This window comes from Oncorhynchus clarkii, chromosome 22 (genome assembly GCF_045791955.1).
Source record: "Oncorhynchus clarkii lewisi isolate Uvic-CL-2024 chromosome 22, UVic_Ocla_1.0, whole genome shotgun sequence".
Lineage (NCBI taxonomy): Eukaryota > Metazoa > Chordata > Actinopteri > Salmoniformes > Salmonidae > Oncorhynchus > Oncorhynchus clarkii.
The window spans coordinates 19014726-19034368 of NC_092168.1; the positions used below are offsets into that span (position 1 = coordinate 19014726).

General features: G+C 42.0%; 1 protein-coding gene across 1 annotated transcript in view; it reads right to left on the bottom strand.

The window, feature by feature from the left end:
• The window catches only part of LOC139380523 (solute carrier family 4 member 3), a 92828-nt gene extending 75330 nt beyond the window's left edge, over nucleotides 1-17498 (bottom strand). The window contains exons 1-2 of the mRNA XM_071123256.1: nucleotides 17424-17498; nucleotides 4603-4805 (exon numbers count right to left, since the gene is read on the bottom strand). Coding sequence (XP_070979357.1) covers nucleotides 4603-4656 — 54 coding nt within the window. The 5' untranslated portion in view covers nucleotides 4657-4805; nucleotides 17424-17498. The remainder of the gene's footprint in view (nucleotides 1-4602; nucleotides 4806-17423) is intronic.
• Between the last annotated feature and the right edge of the window lie 2145 nt (nucleotides 17499-19643).

The following is a 19643-nucleotide window of genomic DNA, read 5'->3' on the forward strand; positions in this document are numbered from 1 at the left end:
TGTCCGGACCTCTGGCAGTCTCTATGGGGGTGCCACAGGGTTCAATTCTCGGGCCGACTCTCTTCTCTGTATACATCAATGATGTCGCTCTTGCTGCTGGTGATTCTTTGATCCACCTCTACGCAGACGACACCATTCTGTATACCTCTGGCACTTCTTTGGATACTGTGTTAACTAACCTCCAGATGAGCTTCAATGGCATACAACTCTCCTTCCGTGGCCTCCAACTGCTCTTAAATGCATGTAAAACTAAATGCATGCTCTTCAACCAATCACTGCCCGCACCTGCCTGGCCGTCCAGCATCACTACTCTGGACAGTTCTGACTTAGAATATGTGGACAACAACAAATACCTGGGTGTCTGGTTAGACTGAAAACTCTCCTTCCAGACTCACATTAAACATCTCCAATCCTAAATTAAATCTAGAATCGGCTTCCAATTTCGCAACAAAGCATCCTTCACTCATGCTGCCAAACATACCCTCATAAAACTGACCATCCTACCGATCCTCGACTTTGGCGATGTTATTTACAAAATAGCCACCAACACTCTACCCAACAAATTGGATGTAGTCTACCACAGTGCCATCCGTTTTGTCACCAAAGCCCCATAAACAACCCACCACTGCGACCTGTACACTCTCGATGGCTGGCCCTCGAATCATACTCGTTGCAAAACCCACTGGCTCCAGGTCATCTACAAGTCTCTGTTAGGTAAAGCCCCGCCTTATCTCAGCTCACTGGTCACCATAGCAGCACCCACCCATAGCATGCGCTCCAGCAGGTATATCTCACTGGTCACCCCCAAAGCCAATTCTTCCTTCAGCCACCTCTCCTTCCAGTTCTCTGCTGCCAATGACTGGAACAAACTGCAAAAATCAATAAAGCTGGAGACTCTTACCTCCCTCACTAGATTTAAGCACCAGCTGTCAGATCAGCTCACAGATCACTGCTCCTGTACATAGCTCATCTGTAAATAGCCCATCCAATCTACCTCATCTCCATAATGTATTTATTTATGTATCTTGCTCCTTTGCACCCCAGTATCTCTACTTGCACATTCATCTTCTGCACATTCTACCATTCCAGTGTTTAAATGCTATATTGTAGTTACTTCGCCACCATGGCCTATTTATTGCCTTACCGCTCTTATCCTACCTCATTTGCATATGCTGTACATAGATTTTTTTCTACTGTATTATTGGTTGTATGTTTGTTTATTCCATGTGTAACTCTGTGTTGTTGTATGTGTCGAACTGCTTTGCTTTATCTTGGCCAGGTCACAATTGCAAATGAGAACTTGTTCTCAACTAGCCTACCTGGTTAAATAAAGGTCAAATAAAAATAAATAAAATAAAGTGACTATGTATAGATAATAAACACCGAGCAGCAGCAGTGTAATAGGGGGGAAATGCAAATAGCCTGGGTAGCCATTTGATTAGATGTTCAGGAGTCTTATGGCTTGGGGGTAGAAGCTGTTTAGAAGCCTCTTGGACATAGACTTCCGGAAGCGCTCCGGTACCGCTTGTCGTGTGGTAGCAAAGAGAACAATCTATGACTAGGCTGGCTGGAGTCTTTGACAATTTTTAGGGCCTTCCTCTGACACCGCCAGGTATAGAGGTCCTGGATGGCTGGAAGCTTGGCCCCAGTGATGTACTGGGCCATACACACTACCCTCTGTAGTGCGTTGCGGTCGGAAGCCGAGCTGTTGCCATACCAGGCAGTGATGCAACCAGTCAGGATGCTCTCAATGGTGCAGCTGTAGAACCTTTTGTTACCTTAGTGTTATTGGGCACAGGGACTATGGTGGTCTGCTTTAAACATGTTGTTATTACAGACTCAAACAGGTAGAGGTTGAAAATGTTAGTGAAGGCACCTGCCAGTTGGTCAGCGCATGTTTTGAGTACACGTCCTGACAATCCGTCTGCCCCAGCGGCTTTGTGAATGTTGACTTGTTTAAAGGTCTTGTTCACATCGGCTACGGAGTGCATGTTCACGCAGTCGTCCAGAACAGCTGATGCTCTGTGTTACTTGCCTTGAAGCGAGCATAGAAGTAATTTAGCTCGTCTGGTAGGCTCGTGTCACTGGGCAGCTTGTGGCTGTGCTTCCCTTTGCAGTCTAATAGTCTGCAAGCCCTGCCACATCCGACGAGCTTTGAATCGTTTTACACCGGCTCCAATCTTAGTCTTGTATTGACGTTTTTACTATTTGATGGTTCGTCGGAGGGCATAACGGAATTTCTTATAAACTTCCGGATTAGAGTCCCGCTCCTTGAAAGCGGCAGCTCTACCCTTTAGCTCAGTGCGGATGTTGCCTGTAATCCATGGCTTCTTGTTGTGGTATGTACTGTACATACGGTCACTGTGGGGACGACGTCATCAATGCACTTATTGATAAAGCCAATGACTGATGTGGTGTACTCCTCAATGCCATTGGAAGAATACCGGAATATATTCCAGTCTGTGCTAGCAAAACAGTCCTGTAGTTTAGCATTTGCTTCTTTTGACCACTTTCTTATTGACCGAGTCACTGGTGCTTCCTGCTTTAGTTTTTGTTTGTTTAGTTTTAGTTTTTGTTCGCCCTCCATTTGCCAAATGGACTTTGTACGTGTTTCTGTGTGTGGAGTAAAGGTGGTCTAGAGTTTAACATGCTGGTAGAAATGTGTTTTTCCTGCATTAAAGTCCCCCGCCACTAGGAGCGCCACCTCTGGGTGAGCGTTTTCCTGTTTATTTGTGGTCGATATAGCTCATTGAGTGCGGTCTTAGTGACACCATTGGTTTGTGGTTGTATGTAGACAGCTAAGTAAAATACAGATGAAAACTCTATTGGTAAATAGTGTGGTCAACAGCTTATCATTAGATACTCTACCTCAGGCGAGCAAAACCTCAACACTTCCTTAGATTTCATGCACCAACAGTTTTTTTTACAAATATACATAGACCGCCACCCCTTGTCTTACCAAAGGCCGCTGTTCTATCCTGCCAAAAAAGCTGAAAACCTGCCAGCTATATGTTATTCATGTCGTCATTCAGCCATGACTCATAAGATATTACAGTTTTTAAATGTCCCGTTGGTAGGATATACGTGATCGTAGTTAGTCTATTTTTATTATCGATTGATTGTACGTTGGCTAATAGGACCAATAGTAAAGGTAGATTACCCTTTCGGCGACGGATCTTTACAAGGCACCCGGATATTCGTCTATGATACCTTTGTCTCTTTCTCCAGCGAATTACGGGGATGAATGCCTTGTCGGGTCTGAAGTAAATCCTTCCCGTCCGACTTGTTGAGGAAAAAGTATTCCTCCAGTATGGGGTGAGTAATCGCTGTCCTGATAATAAAAAAGGCTATTTTCGGTCATAAGACAGGGTGGCAGAAAGATTATGTACAAAATAACTTACAAATAATGCAAAAAAAACATACACAATAGCACAATTGGTTAGGGGATCGTAAAACAGCAGCCATCTCCTTTGACGCCATCTGAATACTTTACATAAGTATTCTGACCGTTTACTCAGTACATTGTTTAAGCACCTTTGTACCGCAATCTTTAAGTCATAACACAGATTCTGAATTGGATTGAGGTCTGGGCTTTGACTAGGCCATTCCAAGACATTTAAATGTTTCCCCTTAAACCACTTGAGTGTTGCTTTAACAGTATGCTTAGGGTCATTGTCCTGCTGGAAGGTGAACCTCCGCCCCAGTCTCAAATCTCTGGAAGACAAACAGGTTTTCCTCAAGAATTTCCCTGTATTTAGTGCCATCCATCATTCCTTCAATTCCCTGCCGATGAAAAACATCCCCACAGCATGATGCTGCCAACATGGATGCTGTTCTCGAGCTGATGAGAGGTGTTGGGTTTGCGCCACACATAGCATTTTCCTTAATGGCAAAAAACTACATTTTAGTCTCATCTGACCAGAGTACCTTCTTCCATATGTTTGGTGAGTCTCCCACATGCCTTTTGGCGAACACCAAACGTGTTTGCTTATTTTTTTCTTTAAGCAACGGCTTTTTTCTGGCCACTCTTCTGTAAAACCCAGCTCTGTGGAGTGTACACCTTAAAGTGGTCCTATGGACAGATACTCCCAGCTCCGCAGTGGAGCTTTGCAGCTCCTTCAGGGTTATCATTGGTCTCTTTGTTGCCTCTCTGATTAATGCCCTTGCCTGGTCCGTGAGTTTTGGTGGACAGCCATCTCTTGGCAGGTTTGTTGTGGTGCCATAGTCTTTCCATTTTTTAAATAATGGATTTAATGGTCCTCCGTGGGATGTTCAAAGTTTCAGATATTTTTTTAGAACCCAACCCTGATCTGTACTTCTCCACAACTTTTCCGTTTTAAAAATAAATACATTTTGAAAGGTTTTTATTTTTATTTCACTTCACCAATTTGACTCATTTGTGTATGTCAATTACATGAAATAGAATAAAAATCAATTTCAATTACAGGTCGTAATGCAACAAAATAGGAAAAACGCCAAGAGGGATATATACTTATGCAAGGCACTGTACATATTGTATGTGTAACATATATTGAGCTGCAGAAGTAATGTCCTGAAGGAAAATAAACATCATAGATAAATAAATCAATCGAACAATCTTACCTGATGCAGGTTGATCAACACATCCTTCTCAGGGGCATGGCCTCCTGCAGCCATGGGGTCCGGGGTCCGGCGGAGTGGGAGTGGGGGGCTATGTGTGGTTAGGGAGGGAGGTGGGTGGAGGTGGGAGGAGAGTAGCTAGAGCTTGGGGATCAGCCCTTCTCTTTCACAGTGGGGGTTTCAGGAAGCCTGTGGAGTGGCATAACCTGTGTAGGCAAGAGAGAGAAGTACAGGGGGACAGTTATTAGGTGAGAAGGGAACCTAGTTTCACCTGTTAACAGTCACACTGACAGACACACATATACAAACACCAACCCTAGCTTCAGTTGCAGACCTAACCCTAACTCCAGCCACAACCCTAACCCTGACCCTAGCCCCAGCCGCAATTCTAACCCTGACCCTATCCCCAGTCACAACCCTAACCCTGACCCTAGCTCTAGCTGCAACCCTAACCTTAGCTCCAGATGCAACCCTAACACCGATCCTGCCGCAACCCTAACCCTAGCTCCTGCCGCAACCCTAAGGAGTTGGCACATACAGTATATGATATCAGTTAAAGCTAAGTAGGAGAACAACATTGACAGTTCTTTACTCTCCTATTCTATTCCACAGAATGAATAGACATCGTATAAACGAAATAACCAAACACACAGACTTCAGAAATACAGCAGGTCAGGCCCTCTCAGAATAGTGGTCAGTACAAGCATCTGCTTCTGATTATCCCAATCCAGTTCCCCTCCATGCCATCACTCCTGATGAATTACAGTGGCATCCTGCCATCCACAAAGGCATGCCCAACACCAACTGTCTCTCTATCCTCCCTTTGCTCTGAGACCAATGCCTCTGACCACCTGTCTATATGTCTACTCTCTTATATGCCCAACAAACAATCTCAGTGCCAGCATGCTTGTCAGTGCAACTTTAGGAAAGGCCATTGGCCATGTGAATTTTGCAGCCCTCTCAACCTGAAAGGATGGCACGACGATTAATGCCTCTACAGCCTTGGCCCTTTTGGAATGTGCCTAATGACAGTCCGCTCTTTTCACTGGTTGATAAATAGAGATACCAGGCTTTGGTGTCCTTTTAACTGTTGCAATGTTCTTTGGTGTCCGTAACATGTACTGTTTACTGTGTACTGTGTAACTACACAATTCATAAATTGTGTGATTTAGTTTATCACAATTTATTAGATTGTGTCTAATCACAAATTATAAATTGATGCACATGTAATTCAAAAACAAATGGAAAGACCAATAGGAGTGGTTATAATTTATCTGTGGCGGAAACCCACTCTCATCGTGGTATTGACACGGCACAGAGTGGCATTACAAACGCAGCAGATTAAAATAACTGGCTGCAACTGTTTGACCTTATAAACAATACTTTACAGAAACAAAAGCTCTGTGACAGGAGCATGTTGTTTCTACTAATACACACAAGAACAATAGAGGTTGATTAAAGTAAACGTATCAATCCACAGCTACAAATGACTGTTGGAACTATACAACCATCACAACCAGATGTAAACAGAGAACCCATGGAGAACCCATGGAGATTTTAACATTGTTATTGGCGGCAGACTAGCTAATAGGCTTGCAAAGGAATTGTATATTAATAATGAAAGGATTTATTTAAATGTTCTCTAGATCTTCAATTCAGATCAAAATGTATATTATTATTCATCTCACTCTCTTCTCTGTCCGTTACCTCTGTCAAACCTTCATGTCAGCAGGAGTAACTTGTTTTTGGAGTTAATCACCTGAAGGGACAGTTTGAAGGACAATGATCTGGGAAGTACTACATTCATTTCGTAAATCTGCAACAGCCGTCTGCCATACTTGACTCAACTATATTGACGCAAGCATGGTCCCTATAGGCCGACTTGCGTCACAAGTCTTAGCACGTTGCCAAGGAATCGTCTCGTGCAAGCCCCAAAACAGCTACGCTATATAGCTAGCATATTAATAGACAGACATTTATTTTAATGTTTGTTTACGTTATACAATAAACCAAAGTGCAAGTGGAAAACTGCTATCAATGTAACGACGCTTGCCAAGGGCACCTTGGGATCACCTAATAATCCCGACGTTGCCAAAATAGCCGCGGCTGACTGATTTCTGCTTGGGGAGAAGCAACAGGTGTTTCTCATCTGTGTAAACATACCATGAACAGTAGAGCCGTAATTACCCAGGCCAGGGCAGTGGGAGAGAGGGCAAGGGGGCTGAAAACAATCTTTCCCCCCACCAAAGATCCGCCTGCCTGAATGACATCCAGGATCCAGACCAAACAAATCTGGTCCAGACGTCTTGTTATGTATTTTTATGCCTAGTGCCAGTCGCGTTCGAGCTGGCTAGGATTGGTCGCTCAGAGAATAACTCGATATAACGAACAGTGTCCCCAGTGAACAGTATGGTACTTGCTGTGGGGCACTGGAACTGGCACTGGAGGCTCCCCATTGGTTAGAAAAATGCCACATATACTGTATGTGCCACATAAAATTGATAAACAACTATATGGTGAAACTTCCACAACAGCCTATACGAGGGCAAGGTGGAACAATTTCCATTGTTTACTATTTGTAGGGTTGCAAAGCTACCGGTAGTAAGTTACCAAAGTTAGAAGAATCTTAGGTCAAATATGGCAATCTATGGTAAGTTTGGTAATTTATACTTTTAAAACTGTCTTCATATATAGCATTCATTTTCTATATCTGTATCCATATTGTCCAGTAGTTTCTAGTGGAAACACCATATTGTTCAAGAGAAAATAGCCTAATTTATGAGAAAAAAAAAGCAGCTTAACTCTCCAACTCTTCCAACCATTGACTTTTTCACAACTGCAACCAGTTTGGTGGCAAATATTTACAACAAAGACATATTTCTATATTAGAATAAATAAGTGATTGTAAAACATTTTATATAGCAATAATATTTCATGCTGAAACCCTCATATTAAACACCAATGGTATTCATTTAGTTGATGGTTCATATTTAGGATAATGTTTTACAGCTTTGTTATTCACATTTTTATTTTAAAATCTTATTTGATTATTTTACAGTGCCTTGCGAAAATAATTGGCCCCCTTGAACTTTGCGACCTTTTGCCACATTTCAGGCTTCAAACATAAAGATATAAAACTGTATTTTTTTGTGAAGAATCAACAACAAGTGGGACACAATCATGAAGTGGAACGACATTTATTGGATATTTCAAACTTTTTTAACAAATCAAAAACTGAAAAATTGGGCGTGCAAAATTATTCAGCCCCTTTACTTTCAGTGCAGCAAACTCTCTCCAGAAGTTCAGTGAGGATCTCTGAATGATCCAATGTTGACCTAAATGACTAATGATGATAAATACAATCCACCTGTGTGTAATCAAGTCTCCGTATAAATGCACCTGCACTGTGATAGTCTCAGAGGTCCGTCAAAAGCGCAGAGAGCATCATGAAGAACAAGGAACACACCAGGCAGGTCCGAGATACTGTTGTGAAGAAGTTTAAAGCCGGATTTGGATACAAAAAGATTTCCCAAGCTTTAAACATCCCAAGGAGCACTGTGCAAGCGATAATATTGAAATGGAAGGAGTATCAGACCACTGCAAATCTACCAAGACCTGGCCGTCCCTCTAAACTTTCAGCTCATACAAGGAGAAGACTGATCAGAGATGCAGCCAAGAGGCCCATGATCACTCTGGATGAACTGCAGAGATCTACAGCTGAGGTGGGAGACTCTGTCCATAGGACAACAATCAGTCGTATATTGCACAAATCTGGCCTTTATGGAAGAGTGGCAAGAAGAAAGCCATTTCTTAAAGATATCCATAAAAAGTGTTGTTTAAAGTTTGCCACAAGCCACCTGGGAGACACACCAAACATGTGGAAGAAGGTGCTCTGGTCAGATGAAACCAAAATTGAACTTTTTGGCAACAATGCAAAACGTTATGTTTGGCGTAAAAGCAACACAGCTGAACACACCATCCCCACTGTCAAACATGGTGGTGGCAGCATCATGGTTTGGGCCTGCTTTTCTTCAGCAGGGACAGGGAAGATGGTTAAAATTGATGGGAAGATGGATGGAGCCAAATACAGGACCATTCTGGAAGAAAACCTGATGGAGTCTGCAAAAGACCTGAGACTGGGACGGAGATTTGTCTTCCAACAAGACAATGATCCAAAACATAAAGCAAAATCTACAATGGAATGGTTCAAAAATAAACATATCCAGCTGTTAGAATGGCCAAGTCAAAGTCCAGACCTGAATCCAATCGAGAATCTGTGGAAAGAACTGAAAACTGCTGTTCACAAATGCTCTCCATCCAACCTCACTGAGCTCGAGCTGTTTTGCAAGGAGGAATGGGAAAAAATGTCAGTCTCTCGATGTGCAAAACTGATAGAGACATACCCCAAGCGACTTACAGCTGTAATCGCAGCAAAAGGTGGTGCTACAAAGTATTAACTTAAGGGGGCTGAATAATTTTGCACGCCCAATTTTTCAGTTTTTGATTTGTTAAAAAAGTTTGAAATATCCAATAAATGTCGTTCCACTTCATGATTGTGTCCCACTTGTTGTTGATTCTTCACAAAAAAATAGTTTTATAACTTTATGTTTGAAGCCTGAAATTTGGCAAAAGGTCGTAAAGTTCAAGGGGGCCGAATACTTTCGCAAGGCACTGTATATATTTTACTTGTGATAAGGCCACAAAGAGGGCCAGAGATAGTTTCCCATACTGTCGATAACCTGAAGTACCCAAAAATAACACTATAGGTAATGTGATCCAATACACAAAAAAAACTTGAAAGTCACAAAAATTCTGGAAGTTGAAAGATAACAAGTTTACAGTAATATATCCTCCCTTTGCAACCCTACATACAGTGCCTTCAGAAAGTATTCAGACCCCTAGACTATTTGATATTTTGTTATATTATAGCCTTATTCCAAAATGGATTACATAGTTTTTATCCTCATTAATATACACACAATACCCCATAATGACAAAGCAAAAACAGGTTTTAAGACTGTTTTGTTAACTTTACATAAGTATGCAGACTCTTTACTCTGTACTTTGTTGAAGCACCTTTGGCAGCGATTACAGCCACGACTTCTTTGTCTTGGCTGCGTGCTTAGGGTCGTTGTCTTGTTGGAAGGTGAACCTTTGCCCCTGTCTGAGGTCCTGAGTGCTCTGGAGCAGGTTTTCATCAAGGACCTCTCTGTACTTTGCAGTCCCTAGTTGCAGTCCCTGCTGCTGAAAAACATTCCTACAGCATGATGCTGTCCCCACCATGTTACACCGTAAGGATAGTGCCAGGTTTCCTTCCGATGTGACACTTGGCATTCAGGCCAAAGAGTTTAATCTTGGTTTCATCAGACCCGAAAATCTTGTTTCTCATGGTCTGAGAGTCTTTAGGTGCCTTTTGGCAAACTCCAAGCGGGCTGCCATGTGCCTTTTACTGAGGAGTGGCTTCTGTCTGGCCACTCTACCATAAAGGCCTGATTGGTGGAGTGCTGCAGAGATGGTTGTCCTTCTGGAAGGTTCTCCCATCTCCACAGAGGAACTCTAGAGTTCTGTCAGAGTGACCATCCGGACCAAAGCCCCTCTCCACCTGATTGCTCAGTTTGGCCAGGCGGCCAGCTCTAAGAAGAGTCTTGGCAAGCCTAAAAAGTTCAGGAGTAAAGATTTGCTTAACAAGTCACAAAAGTTGCATGGACTCATTCTGTGTGCAATAATAGTGTTTAACATGATTTCTGAATGACTAGCTCATCTCTTTACCCCACATATACTATTATTAGTAAGGTCCCTCAGTCCAGCAGTGAGGATGGATCAACAACATTGTAGTTACTCCACAATACTAACCTAATTGACAGAGTGAAAAGAAGGAAGCCTTTAAGGAACACAAATATTCCAAAATATGCATCCTGTTTGCAACAAGGCACTAAAGTAATACTGTAAAAAAATTGGCAAAGCAATTCACATTTTGTCCTGCATTGAAATTGTTGTGTTGTGTTTGGGACAAATCAAATACAACACATTACTGAGTACCACTCTCCATATGTGACCCATTTCAGGAAACTAGGCGTGTGTCGCATGTCACTACTTTACAGGAGAGCCATTTGAAAGTAAACTTTTTTGGGGCAGAAATTATTTCTGGTAATGTGAACTTTCATGTGCCCTAATATCAAATGTGCATTCCATCTGAAAATACAAATAACATTGTTAAATTACGTGCCTAGTTGATTTAGCCATGGAGAAAGTCAGCAACCTTCCCGCTAGCCATGATTGGCTGAGATAATGAGTGGGCTGGAGATGTTGAGAGATGATTTAGGATCGGTCTGCCATGTAGAATGCTTCTGTCTATAACATGAGCTGGTCAGTATGTGTAGATAATCCTTTCTAACCTGGCTTTTTTGAAAGATATCACGTAGTAGAACTGCATAAGTGTTGCTCTCCACTTTCTGAAGGAACGAGTTTTGAAATCAGTGGAATTAGAGTATGATAGCTAAGGAGATGAAGAAAATTCTGCCGTTTGATTGCAAATATGCAGACAGCGTTGAAAAGAGAACACACAGAATGGATAAAACACCTTTCTCCGGATTACATCTTCAAACTAAGGCCAACCATGGCATCCGTGATGGGTAAAATAGTCTAGATTCTAGTCTACATTTTAGTCTAGAAAATAGTCTACATTTTCAGATATTATACGTTTTACATTTTGTCAGAAAGTCATTTTCATTTCAAGTTAAAGTGTACTGTTAGCTAGCTAACATTAGCTGGCTGGCTTGCTAGCTAACATTATGTGTATGATCTGTGTAGTAATAGTATTCATATCTCAGAGCCATTTGCATTGCTAGTAATAGCTTCATTTTAGCTAGCTAACAATGAACATGGTTGGTTAGCTACCTGCAGATTCATGCAGAGTAGTAATGTTATGAGTTGGGATTATGGTTCATTGTTTAGTTAGCTAGCTACATGTCCAAACAAAAGACTCCACTATGCAAGTAACCATTTCAATAGAATGTTCATGATATCACTGCGACAACTGTCGATAGACGTAGCTGGAAGCAGAATAACTGACAAATTTACAAAACCTCAACACCTGTTGAATATGGCCGGTGTCAGTAAAAGTTGGCTAAAAAGCATAGTTAAATTGTTGCCAGCAGCACAATTGCAGTCACCAACGTTCTGGATAACATAAAAACAGCCTAACCAGCTCTACTAGGGCGAGTAAAATGGTCAGAGTGAGATGTTCTCTCATTTGTGTCTGAAAGTAGCTAGCCAACATTAGCCAGTTAGCTTGAGTGCTTGACTGCTGTTGTTAGGTCAGAACGCTCAGATCAACCATACTCATCGGCCATAGCGTCCAGTGTGAGCTCTGAATGCTCCGAGAGCGAAACACTGAATTTACGAAATTGAGTTTACAAACGCCCAGAGCCCACTCTGGCTCTCCAGATTAAATTTACAAACACACCTGTAGTATAAAACAGCCTTCAGTCTTGAAATCTTTGGTTGATTAGTACACAGCCTCACATGTGAATCCTTAAACATGACTAGAATCCACTACACCACTGGATTCTTGCAGTAAGCTCAGACCCTTTGCATCGGATCATCGCTGCTAGCGAGCTGCTACCAAGTGACTAAAGTGGCTAACACCCATGTCCTGAAGCTAGCACCAGTTAGCCGCGAACCTAGCGGCTTCCCTGTTTCATCTATTGCTGTTCACTGGACCCTATGATCACTTGGCTACATAGCTGATACCTGCTGGACTGTTCATTAATCACGCTACTCCATTTTGTTAATTTTGTTTATCTGTCAGCCCCAGCCTCGAACTCAGGCCCTGTGTGTAGTTAACTGACCCTCTCTGCCCGTTCATCGCCATTTTACCTGTTGTTGCTGTCTTAGCTGATTAGCTGTTGTTGTCTTACTCTTTGTTGTCTTAGCTAGCTCTCCCAATCAACACCTGTGATTGCTTTATGCCTCGCTTTAATAGAGGTCGACCAATTCTGATTTTTCAACCTCGATACAGATATCGATTATTGGAGTACCAAAAACCGATACCGATTAATCGGACGATTTATAAAAATGTATTTGTAATAATGACAATTACAACAATACTGAATTAACACTTATTTTAACTTAATATAATACATCAATAAAATCAATTTAGCCTCAAGTAGATAATGAAACATGTTCAATTTGGTTGAAATAATGCAAAAATAAAGTGTTGGAGAAGAACGTAAAAGTGCAATATGTGCTATGTAAGAAAGCTAACGTTTCAGTTCCTTGCTCAGAACATGAGAACATATGAAAGCTGGTGGTTCCTTTTAACATGAGTCTTCAATATTCCCGGGTAAGAAGTTTTAGGTTGTAGTTATTATAGGACTATTTCCCTCTATACCATTTGTATTTCATTAACCTTTGACTATTGGATGTTCTTATAGGCACTGTGTAACAGTATAGCCTCCGTCCGTCTCCTCGCTCCTCCCTGGGCTCGAACCAGCAACACACCGACAACAGCCACCACATCGAAGCAGCGTTACCCATGCAGAGCAAGGGAAACAACCACCCCAAGGCTCAGAGCGAGTGAAGTTTTAAACGCTATTAGCACGTGCTAACTAGCCAGCCATTTCACTTCGGTCACACCAGCCTTATCTCGGGAGTTGATAGGTTTGAAGTCATAAACAGCACAATGCTTGATGCACAACGAAGAGCTGCTGGCAAAACGCACGAAAGTGCTGTTTGAATAAATGTTTACACGCCTGCTTCTGCCTACCACCGCTCAATCAGATACTTAGGTATGCTTGTATGCTCAGTCAAATTATATGCAACACAGGACACGCTAGATAATATCTAGCAATATCATCAACTATGTGTAGTTAACTAGTGATTATGATTGATTGTTTTTTACAAGATGAGTTTAATGCTAGCTAGCAACTTACCTTGGCTTACTGCATTTGCGTAACAGGCAGGCTCCTTGTGGAGTGCAACGAGAGAGAGGCAGGTCGTTATTGCGTTGGACTAGTTAACTGTAAGGTTGCAAGATTGGATTCCCCGAGCTGACAATGTGAAATTCTGTCTTCCTGCCCCTGAACGAGGCAGTTAACCCACCGTTCCTAGGCCGTCATTGAAAATAAGAAAATGTTCTTAACTGACTTGCATAGTTAAATAAAGATTAGATAAAGGAGTTTAAAAAAAAGATTACATTTTTTTTTTTTTAATCGGCAAATCGGCGCCCAAAAATATCGATTTCCGATTGTTATGAAAACTTGAAATCGGCCCTAATTAATCGGCCATTCCGATTAATCGGTCGACCTTTACTCTCTAACGTCAATATGCCTTATATACTGTTGTTTAAGATAGTTATCATTGTTATAGTTCACTGTGGCGCCCCTAGTCCCACTCAACATGCCTCAGATACCACTTTTGTCCCACCTCCCACACATGCGGTGACCTCACCCAGCACAACTAGTGCGTCCAGAGATGCAATCTCTCTTATCATCACTCAATACCTAGGTCTACCTCCACTGTACCCGCACCCTACCATACCCTTGTCTGTACATTATGCCCTGAATCTATCCTACCATGCCCAGAAATATGCTCCTTTTATTCTCTGTCCCCAACGCACTAGACAACCAGTTTTGATAGCCCTTAGCCGTACCCTCATCCTACTCCTCCTCTGTTCCTCGGTGATGTGGAGGTTAACCCAGGCCCTGCGTGTCCCAAGGCACTCTCATTTGTTTACTTCTGTAACCGTAAAAGCCTTGGTTTCATGCATGTTGACATCAGAAGCCGCCTCCCTAAGTTTGTTTTACTCAATTGCTTCAGCACACTCAGCCAACCCTGATGTCCTTGCCATGTCTGAATCCTGGCTTAGGAAGGCCACCAAAAATTCTGAGATTTCCATCCCCAACTACAATATTTTCCGTAAAGATAGAACTGCCAAAGTGGGAGGAGTTGCAATATACTGCAGAAATAGCCTATAAAGTTCTGTCATACTTTCCAGGTCTATGCCCAAACAGTTTAAGCTTCTAATTTTAAAAATAAGTCTCTCACTGTTGCCGCCTGTTATAGACCCCCTCAGCTCCCAGCTGTGCCGTGGACACCATATGTGAATTGATGGCCCCCATCTATCTTCAGAGTTTGTTCCATTAGGTGACCTAAACTGGGATATGCTTAACACCCCGGCAGTCCTACAATCTAAACTAGATGCCCTCAATCTCATGCAATTATCAAGGAACCTACCAGGTTCAACCATAAATCTGTAAACATGGGCACTCTCATAGATATTATCCTTACCAACTTGCCCTCCAAATACACCTCTGCTCTTTTCAATCAGGATCTCAGCGATCACTTCCTCATTGCCTGCATCCGCGATAGGTCCGCAGTCAAACGACCACCCCTCATCATGGTCAAACGCGCCCTAAAACACTTCTGCAAGCAGGTCTTTCTAATCGACCTGGCCCGGGTATCCTGGAAGGATATTGACCTCATCCCGTCAGTAGAAGATGCCTGGTCGTTCTTTAAAAGTAATTTCATCACCATCTTAAATAAGCATGCCCCTTTCAAAAAATTGAAAACTATAGATACAGATACAGATATAGCCATTGGTTCACTTAGACCTGATTGCCCTCAACCAGCACAAAAATATCCTGTGGCGGACTGCACTAGCATTGAAGAGTCCCCGCGATATGCAACTTTTCAGGGAAGTCAGGAACTAATACACGCAGTCAGTTAGGAAAGCTAAGGCTAGCTTTTTCAAACAGAAGTTTGCATCCTGTAGCTCCAACTCCAAAAAGTTCTGGGACACTGTAAAGTCCATGGAGAATAAGAGCACCTCCTTCCAGCTGCCCACTGCACTGAGGCTAGGAAACACTGTCACCACCGATAAATCCACGATAATCGAGAATTTCAATAAGCATTTCTCTATGCGTTCCTTCTGGCTACCCCAACCCCGGCCAACAGCTCCGTACACCCCACAGCTACTTCCCCAAGCCTGCCCAGTTTCTCCTTCACCCAAATCCAGATAGCAGATGTTCTGAAAGAGCAGCAAAACCTGGACCCGTACAAATCAGCTGGGCTAGACAATCTGGACCCTCTCTTTCTAAAATTATCTCAGCTAACTGGTCACCATAACAACACCCACCCATAGCATGCGCTCCAGCAGGTATATATCACTGGTCATCCCCAAAGCCAACACCTGCTTTGGCCACCTTTCCTTCCAGTTCTCTGATGCCAATGACTGGAACGAATTGCAAAAATAGCTGAAGTTGGAGACTTACCTCCCTCACTAACTTTAAGCATCAGCTATCTGAGCAGCTTACCGATCGTTGCAGCTGTACATAGCCCATCTGTAAATAGCCCACCCAATCTACCTACCTCATCCCCATATTGTTTTTATTTACTTTTTTTGCACACACTGTATAGACTTTTTCTATTGTGTTATTGACTGTACATGTGTTTATTCCATGTGTTACTCTATGTTGTTGTTTGTGTTGCACTGCTTTGCTTTATCTTGGCCATGTCACAGTTGTAAATGAGAACTTGCTCTCAACTGGCCTACCTGGTTAAATAAAGGTAAAATAAAAATGTAAATAAAGCGATGGGTGCTTAAAACTTAAGAGGGTGTGGGTATAGACACAAAGAGCTCTCCAGTAGGTGTACAAAAACATTAAAAGGGCCATTTTCTCAAAAGTGAGGTTACTTTCCCATTGTTCCTCAACTGTAGTGTATGATATACAATTTTCTAGCTCTGAGTCTCTAGTTTTATCCAATGTAAAAAACACAATTTCTAATTTTGCTATATAAGACCGAATCGAGACGGTCAGTCACATATTTTACAGTGTAGTGATGGCTGCTTCATGTTATGGGTATGCTTGTAATCATTAAGGACTGGGGAGTTTTTCAGGATAAAAAATAAACAGAATGGAGCTAAGCACAGGCAAATTCCTAGAGGAAAACCTGGTTCAGTCTGCTGGGAGATGAATTCTACTTTCAGCAGGACATTAACCTAAAACACAAGGTCAAATCTACACTTGAGGTGCTTATCAAGAAAACAGTGAATGCTCCTGAGTGGCGGATTTTTGACTTAAATGTACTTGAAAATCTATAGCAATACCTGAAAATGATCAACAACCAATTTGAAAGAGCTTGAATATCTTTTAAGTATAATGGGCAAATGTTGCACAATCCAGGTGTGGAAAGATCTTTGATACTTACCCAGAAAGGTGCCCCTACAAAGTATTTACTCAGGAGTAAATTAGATACTTCTGTATTTCATTTTCAATAAATTTGCTATAATTTCTAAAAACATATTTTCACTTTGTCATTATGGGGTATTGTTTGTAGATCGTTGAGAAAAAAATATATTTAATACATTTTGAATTCAGGGGGTATGAATACTTTCTGAAGGCCACAATACCAACAAGCCTATCAAAGGGCCCACCTACTGTATTAAGATTATGGTGTAGCTAGCTACTAGTTCCAGCCTCAACCTCTAGATGCCCTTGAGATTCCCCAGTGTCTGTGAAAGTGGGCCACTGCACTCAGAGCCCGAACAAGTATATAGTTACGCTAAAACTGTAATTGAAAGGCATGCGTGTGCATGCTCCGTCTGTTGCAGTAAGCAGTTAAAAAATCCAATCATGATGAATAGCCTGGCCATAGATATTAGCCCACCCATGGAGATTCCCCCTTTACGTTTTAGTGCTGAAGCTATCTGAATGTGACACGGCTCTAAGAATGCCAGTCTTGAGCACGACTAGTTTTACTGCCTCCTTGTGCCCTTAATAGAGATATCTCGAGGTCTGCACAATAAATACTAAGGGTCCTACCTTCCCTTCTCTCTGGTATGCCAGGGTGTCTTCCTAGTTAGCAGCCAGTGGAGTGTGTCGCCACCCTGGCCACAGCTAACCTCCACATAGAAAGGAACCTCTCTCCAGTCAACCACCTTAACCTCTCGACAGACCCGTATCAAATGACAAGCCCGTCACATTACAGTATCTGGCAGACTAACAGCAGGGTCTAGGCTCTAGGGGCTGTGTTTATGACTGAGTGTCCGTGGAGGAGGGGGGGGGGGGGGGCAGTTATGTAGAGGGATGCATGATGAAGTGTGTGTGTGTGTGTGTGTGTGTGTGTGTGTGTGTGTGTCTTTCAGTGGTGTAAAGTACTAAAGTACTAAAGTATTTATTTTTAGGTACTGTATCTGTACTTTACTTAACTATTCATATTTTTGACTGCTTTTACTTTTATTTCACTGCTATACATTCCTAAAGAAAATAATGTACTTTTTACTGCATACATTTTCCCTGACACCCAAAAGTACTCGTTACATTTTCATTGCTTAGCAGGACAGGATAATGGTCCACTTCACTCACTTATCAAGATACCAACACCCTGTCATCCCTACTGCCTCTGATCTTGAGGACTCACTAAACACAAATCCTTTATTTATAAATTATGTCTGCGTGTTGTAGTGTGCCCCAGGCTATCTGTAAATTTAAAAAATACAAGAAAATTGTGCCGTCTGATTCGCTTATTATTAACTGTTTATACTTTACTTTTGATACTGTACTTAAGTATATTTTTTCAATTATATTTACTTTTGATACTTAAGTTTATTTAAAACCAAATACTTTTAGACTTTTACTCAAGTAATATTTTTCTGAGTGACTTTCACTTTTACTTCATTTTCTTTTAAGGTATCTTTACTTTTACTCAGGTATGACAATTGGGTACTTTTTCCACCACTAGTGTGTCTCAGCATGTTTATATGCCTGGCATCTGAGGAATGCCTCCATCCATAGAGAAAGCAATGTACTCTTTGGCAAACAAAACCACAAACCACTGTAAAATGTATTGCATACCCTCTCCCCTCATCGAATGAACTCAAAATAATGTTTACGAGCACAAATAACAATAACTGTAGCAACCTTGTGTTTATAAAGATGGATATCGAGTTTGCCATGCAGGGCTACAGGCCTGAAGTTTGAGGGTTTGAGGCCTGTGTGGTACCAGGACAACAACCTCTCCCTCAATGTGAGCAAGACAAAGGAGATGATGGTGGACTACAGGAAAAAGAGGGTCAAACATGCCCCCATTCACATAAACGGGGCTGTAGTGGAGCGGGTCGAGAGTTTCAACTTCCTTGGTGTTCAAATCACCAACAAACTATCATGTTCCAAACACATGTCGTGAAGAGGGCATGACAACGCCTTTTCCCCCTCAGGAGACTGAAAAGATTTGGCATGGGTCCCCAGATCCTCAAAAAGATCTACAGCTGCAACACCGTGAGCTACCTGACCGGTTGCATCACCGCCTGGTATGGCAACTGCTCGGCATCCAACCGTAAGGCGTTACCCTCTGTACGCACTACAGAGGGTAGTGCGTACAGCCCAATATACAAGGCGGTGTTAGAGGAAGGCACAAAAAATGGTCAAAGACTCCAGTCACCCAAGTCGTAGACTGTTCTCTCTGCTACCGCACAGAAAGCAGTACCGAAGTGCCATGTCTAGGTCCAAAAGGCTCCTTAACAGCTTCTACCCCCAAGCCATAAGACTGCTGAACAATTAATCAAATGGCCACTTGGACTATTTGCATTGACACCCCATCCCCCTTTGTTTTTACATTGCTGCTACTCATTGTTTATTTCTCTGCATAGTCACTTTACCCCTACCTACATGTACAAATTACCTCGACTAACCTGTACCGCTACCGCCTCATTATTTTAATTTTTTTAATTTAGGAAATATTTTCTTAACTTTATTTTCTTAAAACTGCATTGTTGGCTAAGGGCTTGTAAGTAAGCGTGTCAAAGTAAGGTGTTGTACACCTACACCTGTTGTATTTGGCATAAGTGACAAATATATTTTTATTTGATATTGAACATTTGTACAGCTTTGAATGATTTTATGTGTGGTATGACTGCTAGTTAGCCTATTGCAGACCTGGATAAATGATCCAACCTACCACTATTGTTAATAGGGGAGCTTTTTGAGCTGCGTGTCTCTGTATCATGTCTTCACTGTTCTTTCATGCACAATGATGCAACTGGC